The sequence below is a fragment of the Apium graveolens genome, chromosome 11, assembly GCF_009905375.1.
Source record: "Apium graveolens cultivar Ventura chromosome 11, ASM990537v1, whole genome shotgun sequence".
Classification (NCBI taxonomy): Eukaryota; Viridiplantae; Streptophyta; class Magnoliopsida; order Apiales; family Apiaceae; genus Apium; species Apium graveolens.
The window spans coordinates 202745043-202761551 of NC_133657.1; the positions used below are offsets into that span (position 1 = coordinate 202745043).

Here is a 16509-nt window from a genome sequence, read left to right on the forward strand (position 1 = left end):
CAACTAGCCTAGCCTTGTACTTATCTATTGAACCATCAGGGTTTAATTTCCTCTTAAAATTCCACTTACATCCTATAGTAGAACACCCAGGAGGGAGATCGACTAACTCCCATGTTCCGTTAGAAATAATGGAGTCCATCTCACTCTTCACAGCGCCTTTCCAGTACCTTGATTCCGAAAAATTCATGGCCTGACGAAAAGTTAAAGGTTCGTCCTCGACATTGTAAGTGATGTAGTCACTTCCAAAGTCCTTGACTAGCCTTGCACGCTTACTCCTTTTAGGTTCCTCTACTTTTTTAGGAGTAGAGCTACTACCAGGATCCGCCCCCATATTCGTCATCCTTTCCACATGATCGGGAATGGATCTCGATGTGCAAGTGGGCTCATCATCAGAAGTACCTTGTGGTATACCAGTTTTCATAGGGAACACATCCTCAAAGAATGTTGCATCACGAAACTCAACTATCGTATTCGCCATAATACCATCTATGTCAGATTTTAAAACCAAAAATCTCATAGCAATTATGGTTTCAAGAAAGCCCAAAATGACACAATCAACAGTTTTCGGTCTAGTTTCTTTCTATTATGTTCAGGGACAAGCACCTTGGCTAGGCACCCCCACACACGAAGATAATTCAAACTAGTTTTACGCTTTCTCCATAATTCATAAGGTGTCTTGTCCATGTGTTTCAGAGGGACTCTGTTCAGAATATGGCAAGCCGTATTCAGAGCCTCTCCCCACATGTACTTAGGCAACCCCAAATTAATCAGCATACTGTTAATCATATCTTTAAAAGTTCTGTTCTTTCGCTCTGCCACCCCATTAGACTCAGGTGTGTATGGAGGAGTCACCTCATGAACTATACCATTGCTTGCGCAAAATTCATTAAACGAGGTACTCGTATACTCACCACCTCTATCCGACCTCAACCTTTTAAGCACTTTGCCAGTTTGTGTTTCAGCTTCATTTTTAAACATAATGAATTTATCTAGTACTTCATCTTTATGTTTAAGCAAATAAACATAACAATATCTACTACAATCATCTATAAAGGTAATGAAATATCTATAATGATCCTTAGTCAACACACCACCAAATTCACATATGTCTATGTGTACTAAATCTAACAAGCCAGAATCCCTAACAACATTATGAAATGGTTTCCTTGTTAATTTAGCAGTCACACATACTTGACATTTAATTTTCTTATCAATGGCATGCTTTGGAATCAACTCTAAATTCATCATATTCTTTAGAGCACCAAAATTTAAATGACCAAGTCGTAAGTACCACAAATCAGATGATTCTACACAATTAATAGAAGGTGCAACACTATCATTAATAAAACTGCCCAAAACAGGCTCCACATTTATTAAAAATAAACCATCAGACAAGTAACCCTTGCCATAAAAAGTACCAGTATGTGTAATAACTACTTTATTACATTTCAGAGAAAGTTCAAAACCATTCTTAACTAAACTGCTTCCACTAATAATGTTTCTACGAATAGAGAGAACATTATGCACTCTAATGAGAGATAGAATCCGCCAAGGAGCAAACTTCAGGTCTACGTTTCCTATTTCAAGCACTTGAGCAGCACTAGCGTTCACCATCATCACTGTCACTCCATGAGTCTGTTGATAAGATACAAACAGAGTAATATCAACATAAATATGCACATTAGCTCCAGTATCAATCAACCATTCATTAGACAGATAAGCGGAAAGTAGTTCAGGGTTGTAGTTAACATACTCGTCATTGGCGTCAGAGGCAATAACCTCACCAACAACCATGTTAGCCATAGGTCCACTAGTGGTTGCAAGTCCAAGCACAGTGTTTGCTTGAGCTACCACTCCAGCTTTCTTTGCTTTCTTCATAGGACAATCTGTACTCCAATGACCAGTCTGTCCACAAGACCAACAAGGTTTGTTTGCGTTTGGTTTCTTAGCCTTGTTCTTGTCATTTTTCGGTTTAGTGTTATCCTTCTTACTGACAGATTTCCTTTTCTGCCTAACAGTCACTACGTTTACCTTTGAACTACTCCTATGTTCAACAGGCATCACATGTCCTTGTTTGGACTTGTGTTGTTCCTGCACAGAGATGTCCAACATAAGGTATGTCCATGTGATCTCTCCTTTCTGTCTTTTCAGGTTGAGAGCAAACTCCTCCCAAGACTTAGGGAGCTTTTCAATCATAGCCATCACCTTAAACTTCTCTAGGTAAGTCCATTCCAGACTCACCCAAAACATGCACCAACATCTCAAACTCATGTACTTGCTCAGTCATGGACCTGGTATCCACCAGCTTGAACTCCTGAAACCTCGCCACAGAATACTTCTCAAGACCTTGAGAATCAGTATTATGAGTTTGGTCCAGCTTCTCCCACAACTGCTTAGCACTATAAGCATCCGATGAATAAACATCAAACAGAGTGTTCGCTAGAGCAGCCAGAATGATTGCTCTAGCCACCCTATCTTTCTCAGCCCATAGCGCATAAACAGTCATAGTTTCAGCCTTTTCTTGATCCACAACATGAGGATCATACTGCACCACCGGCCATAGACCCTTAACAGTTAACCAGAGCTTCATTTTTTTCTGTCAGCGAGAAAAAGAAGCCCCCCACTGAATTTATCAGGCATGCCCGATAAATCAATAGGTTGTGGAAATCTGTACGTGGTCCAATCTATGGTGGACGTAGTAACTCCAGAACCAGAACCAACAAAAACAGGAGTCTCACCAACAAGAGTATCAGTTTCGTTAACCATCTCGTTAAATAACTATATAACAAAATAAACTCTTCAATATTGTTGGGAAAGCAACAATAGTAAATTACTACTATACTAAAATAATGAGGCAAGTTATATAACCAATAACAAGAACAAGGCAATAATACCAATAACGAAAACAAAACACGAAGGTCGTAAATAATACATAATCAACAACTATAAAAGAAAAATAAGAGAAAGAAAGCTTAGCGTAATGAAGATTTCAATCATAGTTGAGTCACCAATCCCTCGAGAGGAAGAGGCTGTTCTTGAAGAGTTTATTTCCCTCACTTACTATGTTCAGAGACTGCAATAACCCTCCCAGGATAAAACATCAACAGCACACCGGTTCACAGCAACTCGATGTACAAACAGGGACCAGACCTCAGTCTCCAAAACCTATGCTAATCTATATAATTTTGGAGGAGAGAAAAAGAGGAAGATGATAGCTAGGGTTTTACGTATGTATATTTCAACATATATATTCCAAAATATTTTGTTCAGTATATATATTACATCCCAAAACATAATTGAATATGATATATTAATTAAAATAAATATTCTGACTTAACTGCATTTAATAAATATTTTCAGAATCAGAAATAGCCCATCCCTGGTGGATAATGCTTAGTACACCGATGGATAATCCATACATTGAACACCGATGGATAATGCTCAATTAGTACCCCGACGGATAATGTACACTTTGTACCCCGGTGGATAATGCACACTTTGTACCCCGACGGATAATGTACACTTTGTACCCCGGTGGATAATACACATTTTGTACCCCGACGGATAATGTACACTTTGTACCCCGGTGAATAATGCATAGTTTTTACCCCGACGGATTATGTACACTTTGTACCCCAAAGGATAATTCACACTTTGTACCCCGGTGGATAATCAGTTCAGTGCATTACACCAAATCCTGATATTCAGATTCAATATTCATATTAAAATAATATAATAAGTCAGTAAATATTATAATTAAACATTAAGTAAAATTCCTCGCTTACTTAATCAATGTAGGACAAACCCACACAACCCTTTTCAAGCTACTAACTTCAACTCAATTTTTTTATGGATTACACTAAGAAATTGACTTAGATCCAAACATGAAAGTTTAAGTCCTCATTACAAGGAATAACCTCCAACAATTAAATTTAGGAAATTACATTAAGAACATGTCTAAAACATGTCTCAAACTTTCCATTTTCTAACACATACCACGGTTCAATTCCTCACTGTTATTGTTTCTAGTTACTTCCTTTTGGGTCCTCTTGACTATTACTTTCATTCTTGTTAAATAAGTTCATTACATACATGCATTTTTCTAAATTTACATTCTATGTGGTGTAAATTTTTGTGCACTAATATTATTCAATATAATTGTTTGCATTATTATGTTATGATAAATATATTTTTTAAAATTAAAATACCAAATAGAAAGGAAACAGTGTACTATTTTTAACAAAAACACGAATGTGCTGGAAATTATCTCCAGTACACTGTAAATTTCAGTTGAATTAAGTGAATTTTGGTAGTGGCAAAAATGTTCGGATTCTATTGAATTTTTTTTGGGAAAATGTTAGAGGTCCTAAATATTATTAAATTTTTTTCCCTAAATACTTTATAAATGATAATTTTTCTCATAATAATATTGGGATACTATGTGCATTCATATGTGCCTATAAAATAAATTTCGACACGTATTATGCCACGTCATTTTATAATTATTTTAGTACAAGTTCGGGTTACTTCGCATTACTCTTTTTTTTTACCCCCTAAAAGAAAAATATCCAAAGGGAGTAGTCCCGTGAAACGGAAATAAAAGAGGATGAAAGAAAGAAAAAATGATCCTACGAATGAACCAATTTCATTAAAATGTATAATTAAAAATAAAACAAAACTAGAATTGAAGGCTAAATTTTTTCTATATATAATAGGAGAACAAGGGTATAATTTCATGAGATTAAAAAGTCTCATTGAAAAGACTCAATTACCCCTGATTTTAATTTTATATAAAAAATGTGGTTTGTGAAAATCAAACTCAAGTTGTTTCATTCAACTATACAACCTTTTACCACTATACCATATTGTCACATGTGTTTTTTATCATACACATAATATGTAAGTGTGCTAAATGAATATTTTATTTAACTTTAAATATACTTATTTGAATTCCGCAAAAAAAGGAAAGTTAGTTGAATATTTGTACAGTTAATTTTAAAGAATTGAATTTCAGATATAAAACTAGGCATAATACATAAATGGATTATTATCTTATTTATTAATCAATTTTTAGTTTGAAAATATATCTCATATACTTTTAACATATTTTTTATTATAAAAAGTAATTAAAATATACATATATAATTTTTAAAAAATATTGAAAATAGAATCGCTTATATATAAATAATCTATATTGGTATTACATATATTTAGATAAGTTCGAATTATAATGAGTCAATGCATTTTAGAACTTGGTTCATTGTTCAAAAAATACTCGAAATTTGACTATATGACCCGGCCGAAAAACATCGTCACATTCTACGTTTAGTAAATTTAAATTACAAGCTCGGCGAGAATATCTTACCAAAAATGTGAAATTTTTTAATATCTCATGTTAATATAAATTAATGTGTTTGAGGTCTTTATATGATCAAGTCAATTGATTATTTATATCAAAATTACTAACTTCACTGGTAACACATTATTATTTTTGGGATTTGTCCCAATTTTAAGAATATTTGAAATTTGAAATGAGATCTCACTAGATTTGTTGAAACTACGATGATATATTAAATCGATTTATTTTTCATTTTTCAGTTTAAAAAAACTAACTTTTTAAAAAGAATTTTTTTAGATCTGCAATATTCATTGATCAAGATAATATTGTACAAATATTTTGAATTATTTTAATATTTTGAATTATCCAAATAATAGTTTATTGTAGCATTTGATTCAATGCATTTTATATTATTTAAGAAAAAAACATATATTGTTCAATAATTTGAAGGAATTAACCAGTTCAACTGATATTTATAAAACTTTATCGAACTGAAATTTTTTAATTTTAGAAGAATAGTATAAAATGTTATCAAATTATTATATGAACAAATATTGGAGTAGTAATGAAAGAAACTAAAAAACGGTTTAAATAACGATATAAATACAATTTTTCTTTCAAATTCTTGAAAAAATCATGAATATCAATAATAAGTCTAAAAAATTATAATTCATTTTTATGTTACAACCATGATTGATACTTGGTTGCGTAAAAAATAGATATGGATTGTTTGTCAGTGATAATGTGAATACCATATATAAATTATAGCAATTTATTTATTACATAATTTTAATTTTTGAATAATTATAAATGCATATTATTTAAGTGATCAATTATCTCACTAGATGTTAATAATGGTTATACATGTACATAAATCACATATCTAGCATGTAAATAATTGAAATCATCATAATTTACTAAGAGATGTAACATACAATAATTTACATGCTAACACACACACAAACATATAATTTAATCTTACTTTGTTAACATAGTGTAAATAAAAAACTAACATTTTCCCATACATACATACATTGAATTTCAAAAACTAATATTTTTCATTAAAATCAACTTTAATATTAACAATAATGTAAATTTTACATTATTGTATATTATGATTGCAAGTCATTCTGACTTCAGTTATGCAATTTTTATCTTCTTAAATTGAGTAAATTAATTGTAAGTTAGTAGTGAACTCAGTAATAACATAGAGCAGTACATATAGTTTATTTAAATAAAATTCAAGATTTTGGTCAACAATGTATTCAACATATATGTTAATTTGTAGTTTTTTATTTGTAAACATACTAACGACATTCTACAGATTAAGTTTAATCGTTCTGTTTTAAACGTACACTTACTACCCTCTTTATATTCATTCATTAAATATAAAATAACAGGGAAGAAGTATATAATATAATAATAATATAATAATAGTTGAGGGAATATTCACTCCTAAAAGTGAGGAAGCATTCGAAGTTCCTAATATTATAGAGGGGGGCATGAATTTTGTTGGAGAGAAATTTTATCTCCATTTCTTCAAAATTTGACACAAAAACCTATATAAAGATATTGTTGGAGTTGCTATACAAACATTATAATTGTACGATGGATGGTTATTATGCTAGTTTTGAATTAACACTCAACAACAAGATCATTCTTCTCAACGAATAGATACGTTTCCTTTTGTGCTAACTTAGATACACAGTTTTTAATAAAATCGTCAAGCAATAGCTCAAGTACCATGATCTTGTAAATATGCGCCTAATTTAGGTTTCTAGCCGTCACTTCTCTACTTTCAACTTCTTCATCCCCTTCCCCTTCACGCTTTCATATTTTTCTATATTTATCCGTTTTTTAATAAAACTGAGATCTAATCCTTTTTTAATGAGACCTTATTGAGTAACTTGTCATCAAGTTTGTTAGTCGTGCCTATATTTTTGGGATGTTAGAGTGTTATATTTTGATGTGTTTGTGTGTTTTGTTAATGATTTCGATAATTTTTTTAAGAAGGATTTATATGGTATTTTAGAACTAACAACTAACAATTTAGGGGAAAGTAACAAAATTTAGGTAAATTAGAAAATATCTGATTTCAAAATTTATTTAATATTGGAATTAAAGTTTTATTTTAGCACGAAAAGACACTTTTTGGTGCCAAATTATAGTTGTATTTTGCATTGCACTTGCTCTAACATATTTTAGGACGAAAAGATAATTTTTGATATCAAATTATAACAATAAATATAACTATTTTACATATGGCGTTGAACTTGCTCTAACATGTCAGCTTATGGGTGTAGAGAAATTCATCGGCCAATCAATGAAAATTACGACCAGAGAAGTAAAAAAAGGTCGACTTAATGCGAACAATACTCTCCGACTGTAATTACCTTATACGTACCGATCCATTTATTGTAATTACCGACCAAATTTGCGTTCATAAAGATCCTGTTTTTTTAGTGAAATGAATTGATCGGCATCATGGATTTTACGGACAATTCTGAATAACATGCATATATATAAGCAATTTAGGATTATCTAAAATTCAATATCGATGGGCTGAGAAATCCATTCAAGTCTAAAAACGATGCTGAGGGAGAAATTCGGAGAATGTACTAAAATCACGATTTTTCTTATTCTGCTGCTGCCAAAACTGTGAAACTGGTTAAGCTTATTAATGTTCTATTTCATGTGTTCTCCTCGTTACTTTCTTGAATTAATCGAAATATATGCACATCGTCGTACATATCTTCACTATTAGATTCTAGGCGTCATGTTTTTTTAGTTTTTCTTTTGTAAATGACCCTATCATTTGAAGACCATACATGTTCTTTACAATAGTTCAAGTGATGTGGGCGCTTGTGGGGGTGAAAATTTGGTAAATAAAAAATAGCACTATTACTTAAAATAAATATTAAAATTAAATAAGAAATTTTGGTACATATAATCATATTCCGTTTTTTGCTCGTCTTATATCTAAAAATGGCAATCGCGTAGGTCAAAACAGGTATAACAAAAATCAAATCCGAACTGAATTTTTTTTGTCAAATCCGAATCCGAACCCGGAAAAATTCAAACCACTAAATCCGAACTCAAACCCATCAGGTTTTGTTTGGGTTCGTTTCGGGTTCGAATTTTTAAATTAGAGCCTAGAGAGGAATAAAATTATAATTATTTATTTTTATCGTTCAGTTTGATTCTTATTGATCCGAAGATTTGTTAAAATAATTGTAATACATGTCTAATTATTTTTAAAAAAATACTTTAAATTTGCAAGGAAATGTAAGTGTTCTAAACATCTATATATATAGTCATAGACCTGGTATTGTCTCCCATATCCTCATCATTTGGAACACAGAAAGAAAACACACACACAACTTCACAGAAAATGGCATCACAGTTAATAGCAAGTCACCGGGAAAATGCAGTAATAGTGACGGGCAAAGTAGCCATCAAGAAGAAAATGTCTGAGCTTCTAAAGAAAGCGAAGTTTCCACTTGGAGTCATGCCAGTTGATGAAGCGGTGGAGCTAGGGCACAATCCCTCCACTGGGTTCCTGTGGGTCACTCGAAAGAAGAAGTTGGAAATTTTTTTTAAAGGCATTAACAAGAAGGCGACATTCGATACAGACGTGACAGGGTTTTTGGAGGAGCATAGGATGAAAAAAATCACAGGTATTAAGGCGAAGGAGCTTATGATATGGGTATCTCTCACTGATTTTCGCATCGATGATCCTGCCTCTGGGAAGATTATTTTCACTGGCACTGCTGGAATTACGAAGACTTTTTCGATCTCCGCTTTCGAAGAGGAGGAAGAGGAGGAGGAGAAGGTGGAAGCAAAAGTTGTGGAGCCGGTGAAGAAGGAGGTCGAGGTGAAAAAAATGGAAGAGGCTAAGAAAGAGGTGGAGGTGAAAAACTAAAATTGCATGGCAAACAGTTGCTACTATTATTGTTCATTTGTTCCTACTGTTTTATTTGGTTTGAAGTATTTTCATGCATGTTTTAGGGATTAAGGCATAATAACTTTGACTTATTTGCCTGGCAATGTAGGCAGTGATTACAATTTAATAAATTCACCAACAAAGGCTTCTTGCAGGGTGTGCCCTGTTTTTGGCTCTTATTCTTAGTTCAAGAATTCAACTTCAAGTGTGTATTTGTTCTAATTATCAAAATGTATATTAATAATTCTTGTTTTTGTGCAAAATTTAAATTTGAAAGAATGGAAAACAGATAATTGCATGTATGCAAAGTTACCACCCCAGATCCTCTCTACCCCTCTCGTCTTTCTAATATGTTTTCTCTTTTTTATTAGATAATTGTTTAATATATAAATACTCTTCTTTCTAATATGTTTTCTCTTTTTTATTAGATAATTGTTTTTAATATATAAATACTCTATCCGTCCTTAATAACATATTAATTTTGATTTTTTAAAATATAAATTGATCAATATTTGACTTAATACTAAAAATAATCGATTAATTATTTTATAATTTGGAAGTTATATTTTAAAATAGATCGAAAATACACTACAACGAAAATGATTAAATTCCACCAACTAAAATCCACCGACGTTAAATTCCACCGACAGTCAACTAGAATTTTCTTTGACTAATGAATAAAAGTGACCGTTTTTGGTAGAATTTAATGTCGGTGGATTTTAATCGGTGAAATTTAACTTCGGTCGATTTTAATCGATGGAATTTAATGTTATTACTAGCTTTTCATTGAGTAAAAATAGGACACATTGATCATCAAGCTACAATCAATCTGCAGCCATTAATCTTGATTAAGTAAGGAAGAAAAGCATTCAATGGATGAATAACACAATAGTCCATATATCTTTTTCATTCTCTGCCTTAGTTTTCTCTCCTTCTCTAATTCTCTCTCGTAACTCAACAACTCTCGTCTCCGTGTCCTTACACCTCAGTTGCTTTAAAAAAAATTCCTAGTCTCTATACACACATAATCATCCCCCAATTTTCTAATCTTAATAGGCACAAACATGACATGTAAATATGTATACATGTAAGTCGACTTACAAGAAAGAAAAATGATAAGATGAGAGGAATATTAAGCCAACACTAGTAACAATTTCAAAAAGCTCACTGGCGTCATGAATATAAGGAAGCTCACTGCTAGCGTCATGAATATAAAGAAGCTCGTGTGCGTCTTGGAAAGAATAAGAGATATGAAGCTGTATATTGTTGGTAGTGAATTTATGAATATTGAGATTATTGTTTTGATAACCCATATTGTAGTTGTTTATACAATCTGATTTTGTTACAAACTAATATAGAATATATTATATAGAGAGCATTACAAGAACAAAATTACTAAGAGAATAGAAAAGATTTTCATTTCATATCTCAATCACATATCTTACAATGGTTTATATAGGGCTAGAGTTTGTAGGTTACAAGTAGCATGAAAAGCCAAAGGGTGTAAAATGAAAAGCCAAAGGGTGTGAGAATTAATGGGGTAAGTTGTAAGGTTAAAAGTCATTCAAATATATAACACTCCCCCTTGAATGACTCGTATAAACAACATGCCTCATTAAAACCTTACTAGGAAAAACCCTGTGGGAAAAACCCTAGTGAAGGAAAAAGAGTACATGTGTTACACGTGTAATAAAGAGTGCATTATATCTCCCCCTCATTTTAACACGACTATGAAAATCAGCATAGATCTCGAAATTTACGCATCCCAATCTTGTGTACTAGCTTCTCGAAGGAAGATGTAGGAAGTGCTTTTGTGAACAAGTCTGCTGGATTTTCACATGATCGAATCTGACAAACATCAATTTCCCCCCTTTGTTGAAGTTCATGGGTAAAGAAGAACTTTGGATCGATGTGCTTTGTCATATCACCTTTAATGTAACCTTCTCGAGTCTGAGTTATGCATGCTTCATTATCTTCAAATAAAATAGTAGGGCTTCCTTTATTGACTAACAGACCGCATGATTCTCGAATATGATGGACCAAAGACCTTAGCCAAACACATTCTCGACTAGATTCATGTAGCGCCAATAACTCAGCATGATTCGAAGAAGTTGCTGCAAGAGTCTGCTTTGTAGACCGCCAAGATATTGCGGTATCACCATATGTGAATACATAACCTGTTTGTGATCTTCCTTTGTGTGGATCAGACCGATATCCTGCATCTGCATAGCCAACTAATTCCACTTTTGAGTCTTTAGAATAAAATAAACCCATATCCATTATTCCTCGAAGATATCTAAATATTTGTTTCACACCAGTCCAATGTCTTCGAGTTGGAGCAGAACTATGTCTTGCAAAAAGGTTGACAGAAAATGCAATATCAGGACGTGTACAATTGGCAAGATACATTAGTGCACCAATGGCACTAAGATATGGTACTTCAGGACCAAGAAGTTCTTCTCCCTTTTCTCTTGGGCGGAATGGATCCTTATTCTTTTCTAATGATCGTACAACCATGGGTGTACTCACAGGATATGCCTTATCCATAATAAACCGTTTAAGAATCTTTTCAATATACGAAGACTGGTGGACAAAGATTCCAGTAGATAAATGTTCAACTTGAAAACCAAGGCAGAGTTTTGTTTTACCCAAGTCCTTCATTTCAAACTCCTTTTTCAAATATTCAATCATCTCATTAAGTTCATCTGGGGTTCCAATGATGTTTAAATCATCAACATATACTGCAATGATAGTAAACCCCAATTTTGTCCTTTTAATAAAAACACATGGACATATTACATTATTGGTATATCCATCTTTCAAAAGATATTTACTGAGACGATTGTACCACATACGACCCGACTGTTTCAATCCGTATAATGATCTCTGTAATTTAATTGAGTAAATCTCTCGGGGTCTTGAACTATATGCTTCAGGCATTTTTAACCCATCAGGGATTTTCATGTAAATGTCACTATCGAGTGATCCATACAAGTAGGCAGTTACAACATCCATTAAATTCATTCGGAGCCCTTCTAGAATTGATAAACTTATTAAAAATCTGAATGTTGTTGCATCCATTACCGGGGAATAAGTTTCTTCGTAATCGATTCCCGGTCTTTGTGAGAAACCTTGAGCAACAAGGCGTGCCTTGTATCTCACAATTTCATTTTTCTCATTTCTTTTACGCACAAATACCCATCTATATCCGACGGGTTTTATACCTGCAGGTGTTTGGACAATAGGTCCAAAAACTTGGCGTTTTTCAAGTGATTTCAGTTCAGCTTCAATAGCTTCTTTCCATTTTGGCCAATCATTTCTTCTTTTACATTCATAGATCGATCTAGGTTCATGATCCTCGATTTCCTCAGAAATGTCAAGTGCAGCTGCATATGAAAATATATCATCCATGACAATTTCTTTTCTATTCCACCTCTTTCCTGAAATGACATAATTTATCGAGATCTCTTCATTGTCAACAATTTCAGGTGTTTGATCATCTTTGGAAGACGTTTCTTCAGTGATCATCAATTCTACGATGTCATTTGATGTTCCAGCTTTATTATCAAGTCTCCTTGTTTTTCTTGGAGTTTTATCCTTGGATCCAATAGGTCTTCCACGCTTCTGGCGTGCTTTAGACTCATTTGCTAGCATGATTTTATTATCTTCTTCAGGAAGTTTAATCTTACAAGGAACATTAACAGCTGGTATATGTGACTTTGTCACATTTTTGACATCAGTAAATGCATCAGGCAATCTATTTGCGACTTCTTGTAGGTGGATAATCTTTTGAACTTCAAGTTCACATTGATTTGTACGAGGATCATAATGAGACAGGGACACTGCATTCCACAAAATTTCTTGCTTTTCTTTTTCAAATTTTGTCTTATCTCCCCCTAATGCAGGAAAAATTGTCTCATCAAATTGACAATCGGCAAATCTTGCCGTGAATAAATCACCAGTCTTGGGCTCCAAATATTTAATAATTGAGGGAGAATCAAATCCAATATATACCCCTAATCTTCTTTGGGGTCCCATTTTTGTTCGTTGGGGAGGGGATATTGGAACATAAACAGCACACCCAAAAATTTTCAAGTGAGAGATATTTGGTTCTTGACCATTTACCAGTTGGAGTGGGGAATATTTATGATAAGAAGTCGGTCTTAACCGAACTAAAGAAGCCGCATGTAATATTGCATGTCCCCAGGCAGTAGTTGGTAAATTTGTTCTCATAAGTAATGGTCTCGCAATTAGTTGTAGCCTTTTAATGAAAGACTCGGCAAGACCATTTTGAGTGTGTGTGTGGGCAACAGAATGCTCCACTTCAATCCCAATAGACATACAATAATCTTTAAAAGATTGGGATGTAAATTCTCCTGCATTGTCCAATCGTATTTTCTTTATATTATAATCAGGAAATTGTGCTCGTAATCGAATTATTTGAGCAAGGAGTCGTGCAAAAGCAACATTACGAGTGGACAATAAACTAACATGTGACCATCTTGTTGATGCATCAATGAGTACCATAAAGTACTGAAATGGCCCACTAGATGGGGTAATTGGTCCACATATATCTCCTTGAATTCACTCCAAAAATTTTGGGCATTCGATTGCAACTTTCACAAGGGATGGTTTTGTTATCAATTTTCCTTCAAAACAAGCAACACATGAAAAATCTTTGGAAGTTTTTGAGTGGATGTCCATTTGAATTTTCAATAATTCTTCGCATCATTGTTGAACCCGGATGGCCTAAACGATCATGCCATATAATAAAATTTGTCGGGTCAACAGATCTTGTATTAATAGTCATGTGTGACTCAACTGGATTTATGAAAGTATAATATAATCCAGAATTATATGATGGGAGTTTTTCTATCACATGTTTCCTCCCTGAGATAGTAGTCGTGATACACAAATATTCACTTTCAAGTTCATTTGTTGTCTCAATATGATAGCCATTATGGCGTATATCTTTAAAACTCAAAAGATTTCTTTTTGATCGGGTGGAGAATAGTGCATTTTCAATCAACAAACATGTACCATTAGGTAGCACTATACTTGCTCTTCCGGAGCCTTCAATTATATTTGATGCACCCGATATTGTATTTACATTAGCTTTGGCTAATGTTAGATGCGAAAAATATTTTTGATCTTTTAAAATTGTATGTGTGGTTGCACTATCTGCCAAACAAAAAGATTCCTCATCTTTTATAGCACATAATGAGAGGTTGCTGGCCATATTTCTTCACGAAAAATAAAATAAAATTAGAAGTAGAGGTAAAACATCTCAAGTACTTCATTAAAGAAAATTACATAAGCAACTGATAAGGATGATTATCATAGTTCAAAAATTAAGTACTAACAATCCAAAATAAATAAGGAAAACGTTCAACAAGCAAGTAAGGCCTTTCTTAATTATTCTTAGGCTCATCACCACCAAATTTAGGCATATTCACATCGACATCTTCAAAGAAATCACCAACTTCCATGTGAGTAAAGGCCGAAGGATCAACTTGGCCATCACTTCCAAGATGTGCTTCAAGATGAGCAATCCCCAAAGGATCATTCTGTTCGGTGAAATTAGTTTCAACATTTTTCAAAGATGCTTGATATAGGTCAGCAAAGTGCTTGGAGGTACGACATGTACTTCTCCAATGACCTTTCATTCCACAACGGCTACAAGTACTTTCACCCTTTTTAACCATCGTACTTCCCTCGGGTTTCTCCTCATTTGTTTTCTATTTTTGATAGTAAGGCTTCCTTTTAAAGTGGGGGCGATTTTGTTGATTTCGGCCTCGACCACGCCAAAATCCATGACCACGGGCACGCCCACGTCCACGTCCATATCCATGCCCACGTCCACGTCCAAATGATTTATTATCTATATATTCATTATTAGTCACCGCATTCACTTCAGGGAATGGTGTTGAGCCAGTGGGACGTGCTTGATGATTTTTCAGCAAAAGTTCATTATTTTGTTCAGCAAGAAGCAACACAGAAATAAGCTCAGAATATTTCGTGAATCCACGTTCACGATATTGTTGTTGCAAGAACATATTATTGGCATGGAAAGTGGAATATGTTTTCTCCAACATATCTTTATCGGTGATATTCTCGCCACATAATTTCAATTGAGATGTAATTTTGAACATGGCAGAGTTATACTCGCTCACACTTTTATAATCTTGCAATCGCAAGTGTAGCCAATCATAGCGAGCTTTAGGAAGTATCACCGTTTTCTGGTGATCATATCTTTCTTTGAGATCTTTCCAAAGAGTTGATGGATCTTTAATAGTCAGATATTCAGTTTTCAAGCCTTCATCAAGGTGATGGTGAAGAAATATCATGGCCTTTGCCTTGTCTTGTTCAGAGGTCTTATTTCCCTCTTTTATGGTGTCACCGAGACCCATTGCACTAAGATGGATTTCAGCATCAAGAATCCATGTCAAATAATTTTTGCCGGTGACATCAAGTGCGTTAAACTCAAGTTTCGTAAGATTCGACATTTTCACTAAAAATAAACAAAACTCGAATCAACATCAATATTTATGCACATAAATATAATGTAATGCGATAATTTTTTATGACAAGATAACAAATAATTTGCGAAAGAAACAGATTATCACTTATCAAATATACTCACTTAAACAAATATAATATATTGCACATAATGATGCATTTAATCAACAAGTTTAATAGAACATGATTTTAGTTAAGTCTCAGAGACTAAAATATATGCTATTCATTGATAACAACCCATCTTAGTTAACATGACAATTATTAACACGCATGCACAAGTAAAACAAATATAAATTACTGCTACATCAACTCTTAGTCACGGAAATAGATTATAAAAGCTGCAGGAGACAAGGCATAACCTAGCTTTTAGTTTTTAACTATTCGTGCAAAGTGTAAATCTCCCTAAATTTGTACAACATTCAGATTATAGCATAAAAATATCAAGCCACTTAAGTAATTTGCAAGGGATAACATAAGAACTAATACAAATAATTCATGAAGCAGAAAACAAGTGAAGTGATTTTAATTTTACTTACGCAAATGTTCAACTAAGCAGGCATGAAAATCAGGTCAAGCAATTAGCATAAATGATTAGTACAGAATATTATACAGGCATCCACTTATATATTTAACCACCCGCAAAGTGTAATACGTGAACATGACAAATATGAACTAAAAGAATAGACTAGCATGTTATGGATCTAGTTTT

General features: G+C 33.3%; 2 protein-coding genes across 2 annotated transcripts; one reads left to right on the forward strand and one right to left on the reverse strand.

Moving 5' to 3' along the window:
• The first annotated feature begins 8729 nt into the window (after positions 1-8729).
• Positions 8730-9260, forward strand: LOC141696535 (uncharacterized protein At5g01610-like). The gene has a single exon (XM_074500663.1). It carries the CDS (start codon positions 8730-8732, stop codon positions 9258-9260), a length of 531 nt encoding a protein of 176 aa, XP_074356764.1.
• Positions 9261-15019: 5759 nt separating this feature from the next.
• On the reverse strand, positions 15020-15787 carry LOC141696536 (uncharacterized). The gene has a single exon (XM_074500664.1). It carries the CDS (start codon positions 15785-15787, stop codon positions 15020-15022), a length of 768 nt encoding a protein of 255 aa, XP_074356765.1.
• Between the last annotated feature and the right edge of the window lie 722 nt (positions 15788-16509).